This window comes from Octopus sinensis, linkage group LG14 (assembly GCF_006345805.1).
Source record: "Octopus sinensis linkage group LG14, ASM634580v1, whole genome shotgun sequence".
Taxonomy (NCBI): domain Eukaryota; kingdom Metazoa; phylum Mollusca; class Cephalopoda; order Octopoda; family Octopodidae; genus Octopus; species Octopus sinensis.
The window spans coordinates 37,541,351-37,559,357 of NC_043010.1; the positions used below are offsets into that span (position 1 = coordinate 37,541,351).

The 18,007-nt window shown below is 37.1% G+C and overlaps 1 protein-coding gene across 5 annotated transcripts in view; it reads left to right on the forward strand.

Annotated features, from left to right (window-relative positions):
• LOC115219142 (tRNA pseudouridine synthase A) overlaps window positions 1-18,007 on the forward strand; it is a 56,631-nt gene that overhangs the window by 5,348 nt on the left and 33,276 nt on the right. For all 5 annotated transcript variants that reach the window (XM_029789239.2, XM_036508886.1, XM_029789237.2 and 2 more), the window contains exons 3-7: window positions 11,667-11,770; window positions 12,553-12,654; window positions 14,351-14,445; window positions 15,668-15,761; window positions 17,296-17,364. In XM_029789239.2, coding sequence (XP_029645099.1) covers window positions 11,693-11,770; window positions 12,553-12,654; window positions 14,351-14,445; window positions 15,668-15,761; window positions 17,296-17,364 — 438 coding nt within the window. In that variant the 5' untranslated portion in view covers window positions 11,667-11,692. The remainder of the gene's footprint in view (window positions 1-11,666; window positions 11,771-12,552; window positions 12,655-14,350; window positions 14,446-15,667; window positions 15,762-17,295; window positions 17,365-18,007) is intronic.

Sequence of the window (18,007 nt, forward strand, 5' to 3'; positions counted from 1 at the left end):
GTCGATCCAGAGCTAATCAAATGATGCTTATGATGCTGGCACTTTGTAAAAAAAAAAAAAAAAAAAGACACAATACACACTGTAAAGTGGTTGGTGTCAGGAAGGACATCCAGCTATAGAAATCATGTCAAAATAGAGCTTGGTGCAATCCTCTGGTTTGCCAGCTCCTCTCAAACTATCCAACCTATACCAGAATGGAAAATGGATGTTAAATGATGATTTCCTGCACTGGGATTGAACCTAGGCCCTCATGGTTGTGAAGTGAACTTAACCAATCTGCCGTATTGTACTTACATTTGGACATATATCTTTATATAAGCATGTTATTTATATATTCTAGAAGAACTTTAGGTCCTTCTTCAAAACCGTTTGTTTTTTCTCTCTTCCTTTTCATTGGATTCATGGAATAACTGGCTGTCTTGTTTCTTAGCAGAACATAGCAGCAAATGGACACGCCTGACTTTGAGAATTTGTCCGAAGATGAAATCAGGGCTCTGGTCCTGAAAGCAACACAGTCAGTTGAGAAATGTCCCAGTGTTAAACGGAAGCGTGCAACTAGGAAATGTAAAATTAATTTTGTCGAAGTAATCACTGAAATATCTCGAAGAGTAGATGGAATTTGCCAGAAAGATATTCTTGTTGCTCCGAAAGCCTGTTAATATTTTATTTATTAATTTTTTTTTTTTTTACAATTTCTATTTTTCATTTCTTTTCGTTTCTGTGTTAATTACTGGTTGGCACACTGGCAGAACCGGTAGAGCAACAGGTTAAATGCCTGGCTGTATTTATTTATTTAAATACATTCTTTTATGTTTGAGTTTTAATGCTGTTGAGGTTGACTTTGCCTTTCAGTCTTTCACCAGTTGATAAAATAAGTACCAGTCATGTACTGGAGACATGTATTGATTATCACCAGCCTAAGTTACAGATGCTTTTTCGTTATTATTTAAAATGTTCTCAATACTGTTCTTGATTTTATGTAATATATAAATATAAATATTTGAGAGGAATTAACCAAAACTGGTTGAAAATAATTCCTGGATTGAAATTTCTAAATTTCTGAGATTATTTATTGCTGTAAATAAGATTATTTTTTAAAATTAATTAACCACCTCTTTAAAGTGTATATATTTTTTTGTATGTTTTTTAAGAAAAAATTTTTCATGTTTAGCAATATTTAATTTATTTAAAACAAAACATTTCTTTTAATTTAAACACAAGATAAAAACAAACTAGCATGGTTGGGATTGTTAGAACCCAACTCATTTGTTGTGTTCTTCATATCTGCTGTTGGCATTTGGTAGAACATCTAATTAATTCTATGTTGCCTTAGTTCAGCTACTTGTGATGGTATGGTGGTGGGAGATAGATACCAGATTTTTTTTTTCTCTGGGAGTGTTTATCTGTGATAAATTTGTGACATGTCTACAAAGAGATATGTTCAGCCACCATTTGTTTGTTTTTTTTTTTAAACTTTTATATGTTATGATGATGCTTTCTTGTAAGGACGAAGAAAGTCCTACACACAAATGAAAGTGACTTTTACTGTGATTTGGCTGCAAGGTTTTCCTAGCAAAAGTATTGCCACTAAAAGCCAGCTATAGGTACACTAGCTTTATTATGCTCATATTTAGTCAGCTTGAATGCCTCAGGGATCAGGGCTACAATTAGTTAAATGGAGTTTTGTAGCTTAATTTTATTCCAATGAGCCCTTCTTGAGGTGGGAGTGAGAGACATATTCACGTTTGCGCTTCTCTAGGTTGCATGGCTCATTCGCAGTTATCTCCCTTCTTCACCAAACTCAAATATACTTCCGTAGAAACTACCCAGTTATGACGTGTTATCACAAAATAAACTTTTTATCGCCCATCCTTATTAAGCCTTACACGTTTGCTTGTTTTGTTTTTCTCCTTACCTTTTCCTAATTTTTTCTGTCTCTACGTTTCTTTTATTTTTAAACTTCTTCAGCCTTGCTATAAACAGCTTTAAGTAGATATTTTAAAAATGCTTTGAGGGTAAGATAAATTTAACAAATAGATTAATCTTAATATTCTTATTCACTTATAAATACAACTCTCGTCAGGTTTCTTGCTTTAGAAAGATTGGAATTTTGATCCAAAGTTTTTTTTACAGCTTTTCCTGCTTGGTTTATTATAGCAAAGTTCTTAAATTTGGAACTAACAGTGGAAGAAAAGTAAAATTGAAATTCATTAAAAAGAATTATTTTTGTTCTTTTGTTGGCAAAAGATTTACTTCCAGGCTTTGATATGTTAAAATACAGAATTAAAGAATTAATGGTAATTTTGAACAAGTAAAACACACATACTGTACTTTAAGTCCTTTGTAGTATTGTATATTATGTTTTTGTTCATTTACAATGTAGTCCTGGACATACCATTCTAGTATGGAGTGCCAACGACCAGCTCCATAGGTTTATAACAAACAATTTTGGTACATAACTCTAAGCAGTTTTAATTTATATATTCAAATTTTAGTTGAAGATAGTTTTTATTTCAATTTTACAAACCTTTGTTGGTTTACAAAAATGTTTCCGTATTTTTAGTCGGAAATTTTGCACCATACCAAAATTAGAAAAACATCAAAGTGAATCAGAATTCTGGTTTTTGTCAAATAGTGATTCATTTTGTTCTTAAAGTTGGATTCAGGAGATGTGATGGTTATGTATTATAACTACCTTAAGAAAGGACCTAATTTACTCTTCTGATACTCCCTTTCTGTCCTGATATGAGTTACTTTGAACCACTGGTCTTTCTGTTTACTTCTGGGAGCCAGACTCTCTTAGTTGTCATAGTCCCTCCAGTTGTAAAGACAAAGATCTAATTTGTTCTTTGTCAGCAGGAGTCAGTTAAATGGCATTGATGACAGATGTTTTTGTTAGCTTGTAGTGCTGAGTTCAAATCCTCTCATTGGAGGAAAGCAACAAAGTGGAAGCTTGGGGGTCTCCAAACTTGGAATTCTACATTCCTCTTTGAGGTCAGGCATGTAAAAGGACCAAAAAGAAACATAATTCTGAGAAAATATTTTACTAATACGAGTAATATAAGATCTTTTGAAATAACGTATCTTTATATTGAATTAGTTAATACTAGTCAAAGAAGGAATGTGTTTGATGTGCATTAGTCAGGCCTTTGATATTTGGTTAGAGAATAGTGAGTTTTATTTGTTAGTCACCTAGCTCCTCTTCTCTGCTTTGTGTGGCTAAAACCAGCTTCAATTTTGTACAAACTATGGAATGGAAGTAAAAACGGCTCAACTGCTGCTGATGTAAACTTGTGCTTTTTGATAGCATTTTCTTTAAATTTCTTTAAAATGTTTCAGCTTCAAAGCTGTGGTGATGCTGGGACATGTTTACATTTATTCTAAAGCAGTGTCTTAGCAGCCTCATTAGAGTGTTGGATAAAATATCATACTGTAATTTTTCCAGCTCTTTACATTCCCATTTCAAATTGCACCAAAGTCATCTTTGCTTTTTGTCTCCTTGGGTTTTTTTTTATAAAATAAAGTACCATTTGAGAACAGGATTGGTGGTATTGACTAATCTCTTTCCCCACCAAAATTGTTGTCCTTGTGCCTAAATCAGAGACAGTTATTTCGTTTCTGCAGGCTTTGTTTTCTAATCAAATGGTAACAATCCCAATGAGAACATCCAGTTTTTCTCTAGATCCCCAGAACACATTTTAAGTCTTTCCTCAACTTTTCAGGGTATTGTAAATACATTTCCATGTCACAATGTTTTTAGCTTCTTCCAATTACCTTAAGTTTGAAAAATATTTCATTCCTGTGCTAACCCTTTAGTATTCATATCATTCTGTCAAATGTGGTGCTTATTTATTTACTCTTATAGCTTTGAAGTTTTTGGAAGGACATAGTAGGGTAGGTGAGAGAGGCTGGATCTGGCTAGTTTGAACATGGAACAATATTTGGGCTGGATATAGTCAGTTAAACTATTAAAGGGTCAAATAAGCTGATTTTGACTTGATCCTCTTTTAGGCTGACTCTGGCTTCAATATCTGTAACACTTACTTTGCAGATGCTTTTGTATTTCATTAAATTTTGAAAATAGACCTGCCTCTTGCATTGTTTCAATTGTTCACACAGCGATGCTTACATCAGCAACATACTTCACACTCAAGTCATAGAAGTCAACTAGTTTTTACAGGTGGCATCCTTGACAACCACTTTATATCCATGTGCTGGAGTAACTGGTTAAAAGTTTTATAATTTTGTTTACATTAGTCTTGAATGTAGACGTGTTTTAATTTAGTGATTTATTAGATAGATATTTTAAAGGCCTCCTGCAATTCACCACTGAATTCTTTGGTACCAAAGAACAGTATACACATTGAAATCCTTTTTCTTGAGTATGGTGGCAAATCCCTAGTTATGTCCAGCCATTGTGGCTGTCCCATTATTAGCCACTGCTCTAATATTCCTGACAGAATAATCTTTGACTTATTTTTCATAACACATCAACTTTGAGCTACTAGGTAAGCAGATAATCACCATTAATATACTTTAGGCTTGGTCTATCACACTTCCCAGAAGCCGTAAGACTATTTTCAATTCCAAAAGTTGGATTCATTGAGTTGACTGCTTTGTCAGCTTTCAGTTACAAAATTTCAATTGATCCCTAGGAATTTGTTTTAACCCCTTTGGGGGCCTTGGTGGACATAATCATCCCAGTTTTGATGAGTTGTCTGTGGTGCTACAATGAATCTGTGGCAGGAGTTATGGATCACATCTCTTGCTGTTACTCATGTTTTTTAATGTTAAAGAAAAAGATCCTATTTTTTTTTTAAGGTAAGCATTTACTTCCAGGATTGGATGTAAAACAGACCCCTATATCTAAACTGTTCAAATTAAACTCTTTTTTTTAATAAAGACAGATTGCTTTTGAACATTTTTTTTTTTTTTTTTAAACAAAGTTTAGTTAAACAGTTCAACTAAATAATTTTATAAATAAAATCCAGCACTGTCATCTCATGAAGTATATTTTGTGATAAAACAAGAACAAGCAAAAAGATATTTTTATTTATGCATGATATATAACTATTTGGGCGGCAGACATATATATATATATATACACATATAAAGGCCTTTGTTAAATATTTTTTTAATGTTATATATTTCTTCCTTCATATTTGTTAATTATATTTTTGATAAAAAAAAACAAAACAAAGTGAAATAAATAATTCCATCACAACATTGGAGTTGTCTATAATTTTCGTTGTTTTTGCATTCTCTTAATTTCTGAGGTAAAATCCTGCCAAATGCTGACTTGGCTGTTTGTCTTTGCAATAAAATTCCGGGGTGTGATAAAATGAGTACCAGTAATATACTGGTTTGGGTTAATAGGCTATCATTACCTATACTTCAAATTTATGGTTTGGTGCTGTGGTGGATTGGATAAATCACAAGAGCAGTGGAGAAAATGATTTGCAGCATTTTTTTTCCTGGCTCATTTTATATATATATTTTTTTTCTTTTACTTGTTTCAGTCATTTGACTGCGGCCATGCTGGAGCACCGCCTTTAGTCGAGCAACTCGACCCCGGGACTTATTCTTTTGTAAGCCCAGTACTTATTCTATCAGTCTCTTTTGCCGAACCGCTAAGTTACGGGGGCGTAAACACACCAGCATCGGTTGTCAAGCAATGCTAGAGGGACAAACACAGACAGACACAAACATATACACACACATACATATATATACATATATACGACAGGCTTCTTTCAGTTTCCGTCTACCAAATCCACTCACAAGGCATTGGTCGGCCCGGGGCTATAGCAGAAGACACTTGCCCAAGATGCCATGCAGTGGGACTGAACCGGAACCATGTGGTTGGTAAACAAGCTACTTACCACACAGCCTATACCTGAAAATGAAGTGAAAATGATTTCTTGCAGACACGAGACTGCTGTTTATATATATATATTTTGTTTCAGTCATTTGACTGCGGCCATGCTGGACCACCACCTTTAGTCGAACATTCAACCCCAGGACTTATACTTTGTAAGCCTAGTACTTATTCTATCAGTCTCTTTTGCCGAACTACTAAGTTACGAGGATGTAAATACCCCAACAGTTGTGGAGCGATGGTGGGGGGGATGACAAACATATATATATATATGTGTGCGATGGGCTTCTTTAAGTTTTCATTTACCAAATTCACTTACATGGCTTTGGACGGCCCGAGGCTATAATAGAAGACACTTGCCCAAGGTACCATACAGTGAGACTGGACCTGGAACCATGTGGTTTGTAAGCAAGTAACTTAGCACAGCCACTCCTGCACACATGCACACACACATTGTTACCATTATGTTAAATAGTTATGGCCAAATGCGGTTTTTTTTTTCTTTTTTCTTCAATATTTATTTTCTGCTTGCAATAGCTGGTTCTTTTGGTCAAACTATCATATCTCCAGCTGCTTCAGATGCCGAGATATCAAAAATTGTCAAAGTGTAGTACAATGGTTTTGTTATGGAATGGTGAAACTATTTTTTACATTTTCTGAAAAAGCAACGTCTTGGACTTACGACACTTTTGCTTTATAGCAACAATATACTCTTTTACTTGTTTCTGTCATTTGACTATGGCCATACTGGAGCACCGCCTTCAAGGATTTTAGTAAAACAAATTAATCCCGGAACTTGCCTCTTTTGCGAAACTGCTAAATCATGGTGTTATAAATACACCAACACTAGTTGTCAAGTAGTGATAGGGACGGACACACACACACTGAGCTTTCAGCATTCATGTTTACGAAATCCACTCGCAAAGCTTTGGTTGGCCCAAGGGTATTATAGAAGACACTTGCTCAAGGTGCCACACGGTGAAACTGAACCTGGAACCCTGTGATTGGGAAGTGAGCTTCTTACCACATAACCATTTTATATATATATATATATATATATATATATAATCACGTGTGCACACAGTTTACTGTTCCGTAACGGTAAGATCAATAAAAGAAAAAGTAGTCCATCCAATGACATACAGGATTTAATGTATACAGTATAAAGATGTAAGCTTCTAATAGTTACTTGCACTGGTGATGAAGGTCTAGACAGATTTTTATAGCATTCCTTGTGTTTCAGCAATCTACAGGCTCTGAGCACATGGTCTATTCGATTAGCAAAACTGGATGCTGCTGGTGCAAGAGAAATCACAAGAAAAAAAACGAGAAGGTAGATGCAATAAGTGGTAGGGTGAATAAAAACAGTGAAAGAAAGTTAGTGTTATGTTCCCTTTGACTGTAAAGCAGTAATTAAGCCAGTTGAATAATTCTATGCAGTGTGGTCTAGAATCTTTAAGACAGCTGCTCAATTTGGAGTGGATTATGTCCTCCAGTTGACCAAAAGAAGTTTGTCCACATGTTTGCATTTGCTGAAAATTTCAGATCTGGAATTTTTAGATCTAAAAAGAATATGCGACTTTTCAGCTATGCTTAATTTGCACTTCTTAGAGCCATTAACATATAACCTGAATTTTTCGAGTAGCCAGTGTAATTGATTAGTCACCCCTCCCCCAAAATTTCAGGCCTTGTGAAAGGATTACTATAGTGGTGAGCTGGCAGAATGGTTAGCACATCGGACAAAATGCTCTGTAGCATTTCTTCGGGCTTTTTGTGTTCAACCCTTTAGCATTTAATCTGACCATATCTGGTTCAAATATTCTGTTTTATGTTAAAATAGACCATATCAAACTTCACACACCTACCCTACAATGTCATTTTAAAAATAGACAAAACACACCTTTGAAATATTGAAGTTACTAGGTAATCATCATCATCTAATGTCCATTTGTCCATGCTATCATGGGTTGGATGGTTTGACCAGGGCTGGTAAGCTGGAAGGCTACACCAGTCTGATTTGGCATAGTTTCTATGGCTGGATCCCCTTCTTAATGCCAACCACTCTGAGAGTGTAATGGGTGCTTTTACTTGCCATTTGCACAAAACCAATATCTGCCATAATAACAGTTTTGCTCAGCTTGATGCTGTCTTCTCAAGTACTGCATAATACCAAAGGTCTTGGTCATTGCCTCCGTGAGGCCCAACACTCAAAAGCTGCTTTTCATGTGCCACCAGCATCAGCCACCTTGCCTCAGTGAGGCTCAACGCTTAGAAGATGATTTTTATCTAACACCAGCATCGACTACGACCATGATTTCACTTGGCTTGATAGGTCTTCTCCAGCACAGCATATCACTGAAGGTCTTGGTCCTTAGTTACTGCCTCTGTGAGACCCAATGTTTGAAGTTCATGCTTCACTTCCTTGTCCTATATCTTCTTGGGTCTATCTCTACCACAGGTTCCCTCCCCTGTTAGAGATCAACTCTTCTTTACACAGCTGTCCTTGTCCATATGCATCACATGACCTTACCAGCGCAGTCATTTCTTTTGCACACCACACCTGATGCCTAATAATACATAATTAATTCAAATCAAAGTGATTAAATAAACATTATTATTATAAAGGTGGTGAGCTGGTAGAATTGTTAGCATGCTGGACAAAATACTTAGAGGTCTTTTGCCTGTTGCAATGTTCTGAGTTCAAGTTCCGCCGAGGTCGACTTTGCCTTTCATCCTTTATAGGGGTTAATAAAATAAGTACCAGTTGAACACTTGGGTTGATGTAATAGACTCAGCCCCATCTCCCGCAAGCTGCCCTTGTGGCAAAAATTTGAAATTATTATTATGAAGGTGGCAAGCTGGCCAAATTTTCAAATTCTGCTGAGGTTGACTTAGCCTTTCATACTTTTGGGATTGATAAATTAAGTACCAGTGAAACACTGAGGTCAATGTAATCAACACTCCCCCCCCCCCAAATGGATGCCCATGTGGCAAAATTTGAAACTATTATCATTAAGGCATTGAGCTGGCAGAATCATTAGCATACTGTATGAAATGCTTAATGGTAATGTGCCTGTTGCTACATTCCGAGTTTAAGTTCCACCAAGATCCACTTTGCCTTTTATCCTTTTGGAGTTGATAAATTAAGTACCAGTGAAACCCTGGGGTTGATGTAATTGACTAGTCCCCTGCCTCCAAATTTCGGGTCTTGTGCATTTAGAAGAAAGGATTATTATTATTATTATTTGGTTAGAATTAGTCCAGTGGTAGAACATGTGAGTTTGCATCCCATGAACAGCCTTATACTTTTTAAGATGGTGAGCTGGCAGAATCATTAGCATGCTACGCAAAATGGCTACGCAAAATCTCCTCTTCAGCACCAGACACTGGAAGTGGGAGGTGTAATGGACTGATGTGAGAAAGATCTCTTTTGATATGTTACTGCCAGCATGCTGTGATTTGTTGTATTAATTGACAGATTAGTTGTTACTCCAAAATGCATCAGTCTGGCTAGGGGCACTTTAAACTGATTTGGAGTGTTTACTCCTTGTTTTGTCTACAGCGAGAAATTTTCTCCATGACAAAATACAGTGAATGGCTTTCTCACAGGTTTAAATATATTCCTTGAGTACATTTGAACCTTTAACAAGTTTATATCTATTTTATCAAGCTCAAAAGAACGAGAGGTAAAGTTAATTTTGGTAGGATTTAAGCTCAAAGTGTAAAGAGCTGGAAGAAATGTGGCAACATATTGTTTTTCTGACACGCTAATGATTCTGCCTGCTTGCTACCCTAAATAGTTGTTTCAAATTTAGGAGAAGGTGGTGGGGGTTAGTTGATTACACTAACCCCACTACTCGACAAGTACTGGGGTTGGTGTAATTCATTAAAGGAATTTTTAACAGAGTTACTCGCCATACACTGTAGAAACTCAATGCTTTGTAAATATTGAATTAATTACTTTACTCTTGGAGTACAGATGGAGCACTTCAATGTGATGGATGTAATGCTAAATATTTATATATCCTGAAGTTGATGGTGGTATTTGAACTCAGAAGAAATGCTAAGTATTTTGTTCAACACACCAATGATTCTGTCAGCTCATTGTCTTAGTGACAACAAGAGCACTCAGAGAGCACAAACTTCCACCAAGGCAACACCAACGTCCTCTCAATGATTAGACAGATGATTTTTAAAATGAGAATATCTAAATTAAACTCGACTGCTCTCACAAACGAGAATACTAGAAATGAACCTGGCTGCTCTCAAAAATTAAGTAAATAAAACAAGAGAAATAATCCAGAATCCTTGTCTGGTACTGGATCAATCCCAAAATTTAATCAGTTTGTGCCTGTCACGAGACCAAACATCCCTGAAAGTTTGATCCGAATCCATCCAGCGGTTCTTGAGATATTTTGTCCACAGACAAACACAACTGAAAACAATACCCCCCAACTTTGCTTAGGCAGAGGTAATAATGATAATAAATACCCTGATGCAGTACTCGGCAGTGGCTCTCATGGCTTCTCATCATAACTGATTGGATGTGTTATCATGTACATCGTTTTTTGTCTTGGTATAAAAGATGGGCTACAGCAAATATTCTGCTCAATACCACAGATTTGCTTGTCAGTAGAGCATGTCCTTTGGTGGCTGATGATATGTGCATCTAAGATCACAAGCAGAAGTAGTAGGAGAGCATTATAGGAATGTGTTGAAATAAATTCTTTGGAGTTTGAATAATTCACCTCTAGAAACATGGGTGTTTCGTTCAACATCCTTAAACAACCCTTATTCAAGGACCTTTTGAGCGGGATGGGCTACTCAACCTGAAGAAAATTCTAACTGGGCCCCACCTGCAAGCTCATGCGCTGTTTATCTTTATATGAGATCATCATGTTGTGCACATATAGCTGTGGTGCATGTGCCTGGTGCACCCTTATCAGACGGGTAGTCATGATGGGTATACTGGGTTTTGGATATTTTACCCCAGTGTCACTTTGATGACATGCACTGCTCTCTCACTCAATAATAATAATAATAATGTTAGTTTCAAATTTTGGCACAAGGCCAGCAATTTTGTGGAAGGGTTTTGATGCTTTTATGAGTTAGAAATATTCCTTTCTGTTATAGGTGCAAGACCTGAAATTTTAAGGAGAAAGGACTGGTTAATCACATTGACCCCTGTACTCAAGTGGTACTTATTTTATTGACCCTGAAAGGATGAAAGACAAAGTTGCTCTTGGTGGCGTTTGAACTCAGAACATAGAGAGGAACAAAATGTTGCTAAGCATTTTGTAATAATAATAATGGTTTCAAATTTTGGCACAAGGCCAGCAAGTTCAGGAGAAGAGTAAATTGATTACATTGACCCCAGTACTCAACTGGTACTTATTTTATCAACCTTGAAATGATGAAAAGTAAAGTTGACCTCAAGAGAATTTGAACTCAGAACAAGCATTTTGTCCAGTGTACCCACAATCCTGCCAGCTCACCCCCTTAATAATAATAATAATAATAATTCTTTCTACCGTAGGCACAAGGGCTAGTTGATTACATTAACCTCAGAGCTTGACCGGTACTAGGAGGGTAACAAATTGGCTGAGTCGAGATCATCAGATAGACTACTCTTGCAGTATGTGTTGGGGTTTGCTGTAGTCTGAGTTCAGATATTGCCGAGGTCAACGTTGCTTACCAATTTGGGTAGGTCTGCAAATGTTACAAACACTGCTTTGTCTCGATACTAACAATGTCATTCAAATGCTAAATTTTGTTTTATTTTTTTCAGGGACTCTCCTGGGAAGCATTTGATGTATGCTGAAAAGAATTGTGTCCAAATTAGTGCTTAGGTTGAGGCCAAGGAAAATGCTGGAAGTGTTAACAACCAGTGAGGTAAACAGAAATATAATTTATTATGTCATAGTATGTCGGCCCATCTTGACTGAACAACATTACTTGTTTTAGTTTCATATCTAACTAGTCACTATGTACATGACTGCTTGAGCTGCTAGCTAGAAATAACAGCCAAATCTACCTCAAATTACATAACTCAGGTTCTACCATCTAATAAGAAAATAAAGTTAGGATATTTTGGATACTATGTCTGAAAGTAAGATGGGAGGGTCACAAATGAGCTATCCTTGATTATAAATCTACTGGTATAGGATTGGTCTTGAGTTAAGCAACAACAGCAAGAAAAAAGGACACAAGATAATGAAGTTTTATATACACTATCTGAATAAATGAATGAAGGTACTTAGTTCAAATCTTTCCTTGAGTGTTTATAAGAGAAGAATATATGAGGGGTTGCTGAAAAGTTCCTAGCTTTGGGTAAAAGAAAATACAGGAGGATCAGTTAATTATGATTTTATTCAACACTTATATTCCCCTCTCAGATTCACATACTTATTGTAGTTTTTTTAAGCCTTGTAGAAGAACTCGGAAGGTTGGGCCTTAAACTGGGCCTTTTGCGAAACCCTTAAAACTAGGAACTTTTCAGATGCACCTCCTCATATGTATAAATTATCTCCTATTCCCTTTGATTTACTGGCGTAAATCAAAGTTAGCTCCAGAAACAAGGCTCTTATGCATATTGGAAAAATATTCATAGTAACTTTTTTGTTATGTTTTATTTTTCATTGCAAATGTCTGAAATGTGTTTGTTGTAACTGTAGGCTGCTGCCGTGAAACAAGAAACTGATGACAAAACAGCAATGAAGAGACAGCATGATGACGACGATAATGATGACAGCAAAACTCCTTCGAAGCTTCTTAAAGTGAGTTTATTTCAAGATTATAATTTTTTCAAGCTATTAATTTTGTCTTTGAGAGAAGAAACCTTTCTTATTCCTCTCTCTCTCTCTTTTTCACAATATTACAAGCATACTTATCTGTGTTGTGTGTGTGTGTGTGCATACACACGTATGGTGGCGAGGTGGCAGAAACGTTAGCACACCGGGCGAAATGCTTAGCAGTATTTCGTCTGTCTTTATGTTCTGAGTTCAAATTCCACCAAGGTCGACTTTGCCTTTCATCCTTTCGGGGTCGATAAATTAAGTACCAGTTACTCACTGGGGTCGATCTAATCGACTTAATCCCTTTGTCTGTCCTTGTTTGTCTCCTCTATTGTGGGCAATAAAGAAATAAGAAATGTTAGCACACCGGGCGAAATGCTTAGCAGTATTTCGTCTGTCTTTATGTTCTGTGTTCAAATTCCACCAAGGTTGACTTTGCCTTTCATCCTTTCTGGGTCGATAAATTAAGTACCAGTTGCATACTGGGGTCAATCCAATTGACTGGTCCCTTCCCCCAAATTTTGGGCCTTGTGCCTAGTGTAGAAAAATATTACAAGCTTGGCTGTGGGGTTAAGGAGATTGCTTTCCAATAATGTGGTTTCAAGTTCAGTCGCACTGCAAGGCACCTTGGACAAGTGCCCTCTATTATAAGCCCAGGTTGACCATAGCCTTGTGTGTGGATTTGGTTGACAGAAAATGAAAGAGGACCATCTTGTCTGTGTGTGTGTGTGTGTGTTGTTTTGATATTGCACTACAGTTGTGAAACAAGCACAACCTTCTTACAATGTTGTTCATTTCTTGTGTTCCATGAAAACATGTTTGCCCATGGTGATATAATAAATATAATGCTTGGAAACAGGAGGGTTGATGACAGGAAGGGCATCTGCTGCAATGAATTCTGCTGATCCATGCAAAAGGGAAAATGAATGTTAAAAGTATGAAGATGATAACTAAGACAATAACATTGTTTTTTTACATGTCTGTTCTGCCATTCTAGCATGGGTTAGATGAATATTTTATTGAGGCATATATATATATATGTATGTATGTATGTATGTATGTATGTGTGTGTGTGTGTGTGTGTGTGTGTATGTGTGTATGTATGTATGTATGTATGTATGTATGTATGTTGAGTTGAAGCATTGGTGTAACCATGATGTTCTGGTGATCTGATGAGCTAGATTTCTGTATCTGCATGTGTAAAAGATTCGAGCGAGGTCGTTGCCAGTGCCGCCTGACTGGCCCCGTGCCGGTGGCATGTAAAAGCATCCACTACACTCTCGGAGTGGTTGGCGTTAGGAAGGGCATCAAGCTGTAGAAACTCTGCCAGATCAAGATTGGAGCCTGGTGCAGCCGTCTGGTTCGCCAGCCCTCAGTCATTCGTCCAACCCATGCTAGCATGGAAAGTGGATGTTAAACGATGATGATGATGATGAAATTATTATTACATGTAAAAGGCTGTGAAATGGCTGTAATCCTAAGGATGACATGTGGTTAAATAAACATATTCATCTCTCATACCTCCTGACTTTATATATATATATATATATATATATATATATATATATACACACATATATACACACTCATACCTATGCACACATACTTTTGAATGTCTTATTCATGCGTTCATGTCCACATGTAAGAATAATGTGTTGTTATTTCTCTTTATAACCAGAAATCCGAAGCAAACATTCCTATCCGAACTGATCGGAAACGTAAAGTAGCATTGTTGATGGCATACTCCGGAGAGGGTTACTATGGCATCCAAGTGTGAGTAGACAAAACGTTTCATCTATGTCTGTAATGTTGTTGTTCTTGTTGTTTTAGCCCCAGGTCTCTCCTTAGTTGACAGACCAAGTGTGTTTGAACTGTGATAATAGTGATTTTTTTTCAGACCTCATTATTTCTAGGAATACAGTATAAAAATCCTTCATTTTATAAGACATTAGTATGTGAATCAAAGGAGATTTAGCTGCTATTTCTATTGAGTAACCACAGAGGCATCTTCATTGGTGTGTCAAATTCAATCAGATTTGGCCTATAGTGAGTTACACTAACTTCAGATATGCCCGTGTGAAATCCTGTATGGGTAATTGCCGACATTTGTATAGGTCAGTGGTTCTTTACCAGGGTCCAAATGATCCTTAGGGGGCCATATGATATTTTGTTGTTAAAATTCATGTTCAATAAACAGGTTATACCTCTTACAATACTCATAATATTTTAGCAATTTTTTTAATACAATTCTAAATAGTATTTAACTATAAAAAACATAATAGGATTTTTTAAGCATTGAATGACTCTGAGGATTCAGTTGAGTAAAAGAGGAACCAAAGGGGCCCACAAGCAGAAGATAGTTGAGAACCACTTGTATAAATTATTTGCAGTTTGACCAGAGAATGTATAGTCTTCACTTGCATTGAGATTGAATGGGACATGACTTCCTTGAATTTTGGGGGTATTTTTTTGTAATCAGGTCCACAAAGTCAGCATTGTGAGTTTTAACCATCTTACAGCAATGCTCTCTGCCCTCTTCTCTCTCGATCTTTCTCATGTTTTTCACTATCTTACTCTCTACCTTGTTCTTCCCTCTCTATCTATCTTACCTTCTTCCTCACTTTCTTCTCTCTGCCTCTCTTACACTTTTCGTCACTCTCCCCTTATTGCATATATCACTCTTTTCCTCACACTTTCCTATCTGCCTTTCTATCTCCCTACTTCACTTCCTCTCTCTCTCTCTCTGTCTTACTGACTGCCTCTCTATCCACTCTTATTTCTCTCTGCCTCTGCTTTCCTTTCTCTCTACCAACCTCATTCTCTGTTCCTCTGTCTCATTTCTCCCCCTCTACCAACTTTCTCTATTTCCATGCAGGTCACTCCTCCCCATCACATGGACACTCAAAAAAAGCATTCTAAAACTTTACTATGTTTTCATTTTACATTTGATTTTACTTCCATTTTAATTTTTCTCTCTTTCATTAACAATTTCTAGTAATTCCGCTTTCCCAACAATTGAGAGTGAACTGTTCAAGGCACTGGTTGCTGTTGGACTTGTGCCACAAGACCATGTGGACAACCCATATAAGGTAAGTGTGTGTGTGTTGTTAACCTACACCAGTGGTTCTCAGCCGGGGTTCATATAGCCCCTGTGGGTCCATATAAGATTTTTGGGAGTCCACACAAGAAAATAGTGAATTGGGGACCCACAATAGAATTTGAAGGTACCCTGAAAAAATTTTGCTGGTGCTATGTAAAAAGCATCCAGCCCACACCGTGAAGTGCTTGGCATTCGGAAAGGGCATCCAATTGTAAAAACCTTGCCAGAACTGACTTTGCTTGTGCTGGTGCCCTGTAAAAAACACTCAGTCTACTCTGCAGGGTGGTTGGTGTTAGGAAGGGCATCCAGCCATAAAAACCATGCCAAAACAAACACAGAAGCCTGGTGTAGTCTTCTACCTGGCCAACTCCTGTCAAACTGTCTGACGCATGCCAGCATGGAAGGTGGATGTTAAACGATGATGATGATATGTATTACAAGAAGCACCTAGGTTTCTTTCTCTAACATTTTACGTACTTCATCCTACACATGTTATCATCATCATCATCATCATACATCCGTTGTACTTGACTGGGAGTGTATTTTATTGACTCAGAGGAATGAAAGGCAAAGCTGACTTTGGCACAATTTGAACTCAGAACATAAAGAGCTGACAGAAATATTGGTATCAAATTTTGGCACAAGGCCAGCAAGCTTAAGGGAGTGGGTAAGTTGATTATATTGAACCCAATGCTCAACTGGTTCTTATTTTATCAACACTGATAGGATGAAAGACAAAGTTGATGTCAGTGGAGTTTGAACTCAGAACTTAAAGACATACGAAAATGTCACTGAATATTTTGCCTGGTGTGCTAACGATTCTGCCAGTTCACTGCCTTCAGAACTGAAAGAAATATTGCAAAGCATTTTGTCAAATACTCTAATGATTCCAGCACCCTAAGCTGAGCTCAAACTTAAAAAAAAATTTTCATGATAGGTGATGTTAATAGTGATGTTCTATCTGTTACTTATTTCTTTATTGCCCACAAGGGGCTAAACATAGAGGGGACAAACAATGACAAACAAAGGGATTAAGTTGATTACATCGACCCCGGTGTGTAACTGGTACCTAATTTATCGACCCCGAAAGGATGAAAGGCAAAGTTGACCACAGCGGAATTTGAACTTAGAACGTAACGGCAGATGAAATACCTATTTCTTTACTACCCACAAGGGGCTAAACACAGAGAGGACAAACAAGGACAGACAAATGGATAAGGTCGATTATATCGACCCCTGTGCGTAACTGGTACTCATTTAATCGACCACGAAAGGATGAAAGGCAAAGTCGACCTCGGTGGAATTTGAACTTAGAATGTAATGGCAGACAAAATACCGCTAAGCATTTCGCCCGGTGTACTAATGTTTCTGCCAGCTCACCTTTTTTTTGCTTTTCTTTTTTTTTATAGTATTAGCATGACCAATAATTCATCATTAACAGATGTTCCCTCTGTTACTGCTAGCCAACTGACCTTGTCCTAGTAAACATTGAAGTCATACATTTTTATCCTTTTTTTTTTCAGATGTCTTTCCAAAGAGCTGCTCGTACAGATAAAGGTGTATCTGCTATTGGACAAGTTGTTTCACTGAAGATAAGTATCTGAACTGTTTTATTGTGTTATTTAAATTTTATACCTCATAACACCTCTAATTAGTCAAGCCAGCTCCATGTGAAGGATACCAATGTTAGCAGCACATAAAAAGCACCTGTGTTGCTGCCATGTGAAGAGCATCTGTGCTTGTACCACAGAAAAAGCATTCATGCTGGCACCACATTAAAAACACCCATGTCAGCACCTTGTAAAAAGTATCCTTGCTGACATCATGTAATCAGTACCCATGTTGCTGTCACATATAAAGTACCTGTGCTGGCACCGTGTAAAAGCAACCAGTACACTCTGCAAAGTGGTTGGCATTAGAAAGGGTATCCAGCCATAGAAACCATTCCAAAACAGACAATTGGGGCCAAATGCAGCTCTCCAGCTTGTCAGCTCCTGCTGAACCATCCAACCCATGCCATCATGAGACAGACATAACACAGGCTATGCTTTCAGGTTTTTTGGATAAAGTTTTCAGAAATAATCCAATGACTTTACCATTAATTCTGTGAAATATTCTCGGGTCCTGTTAGTACCTATTAATTTCAGTCACAAGGCATTTGACAGCCCATGGCTATCATAGACGTTTTCAGATATTTGTGTCTGCAATAGAATTGCAGAATGCATTCAAATGGTG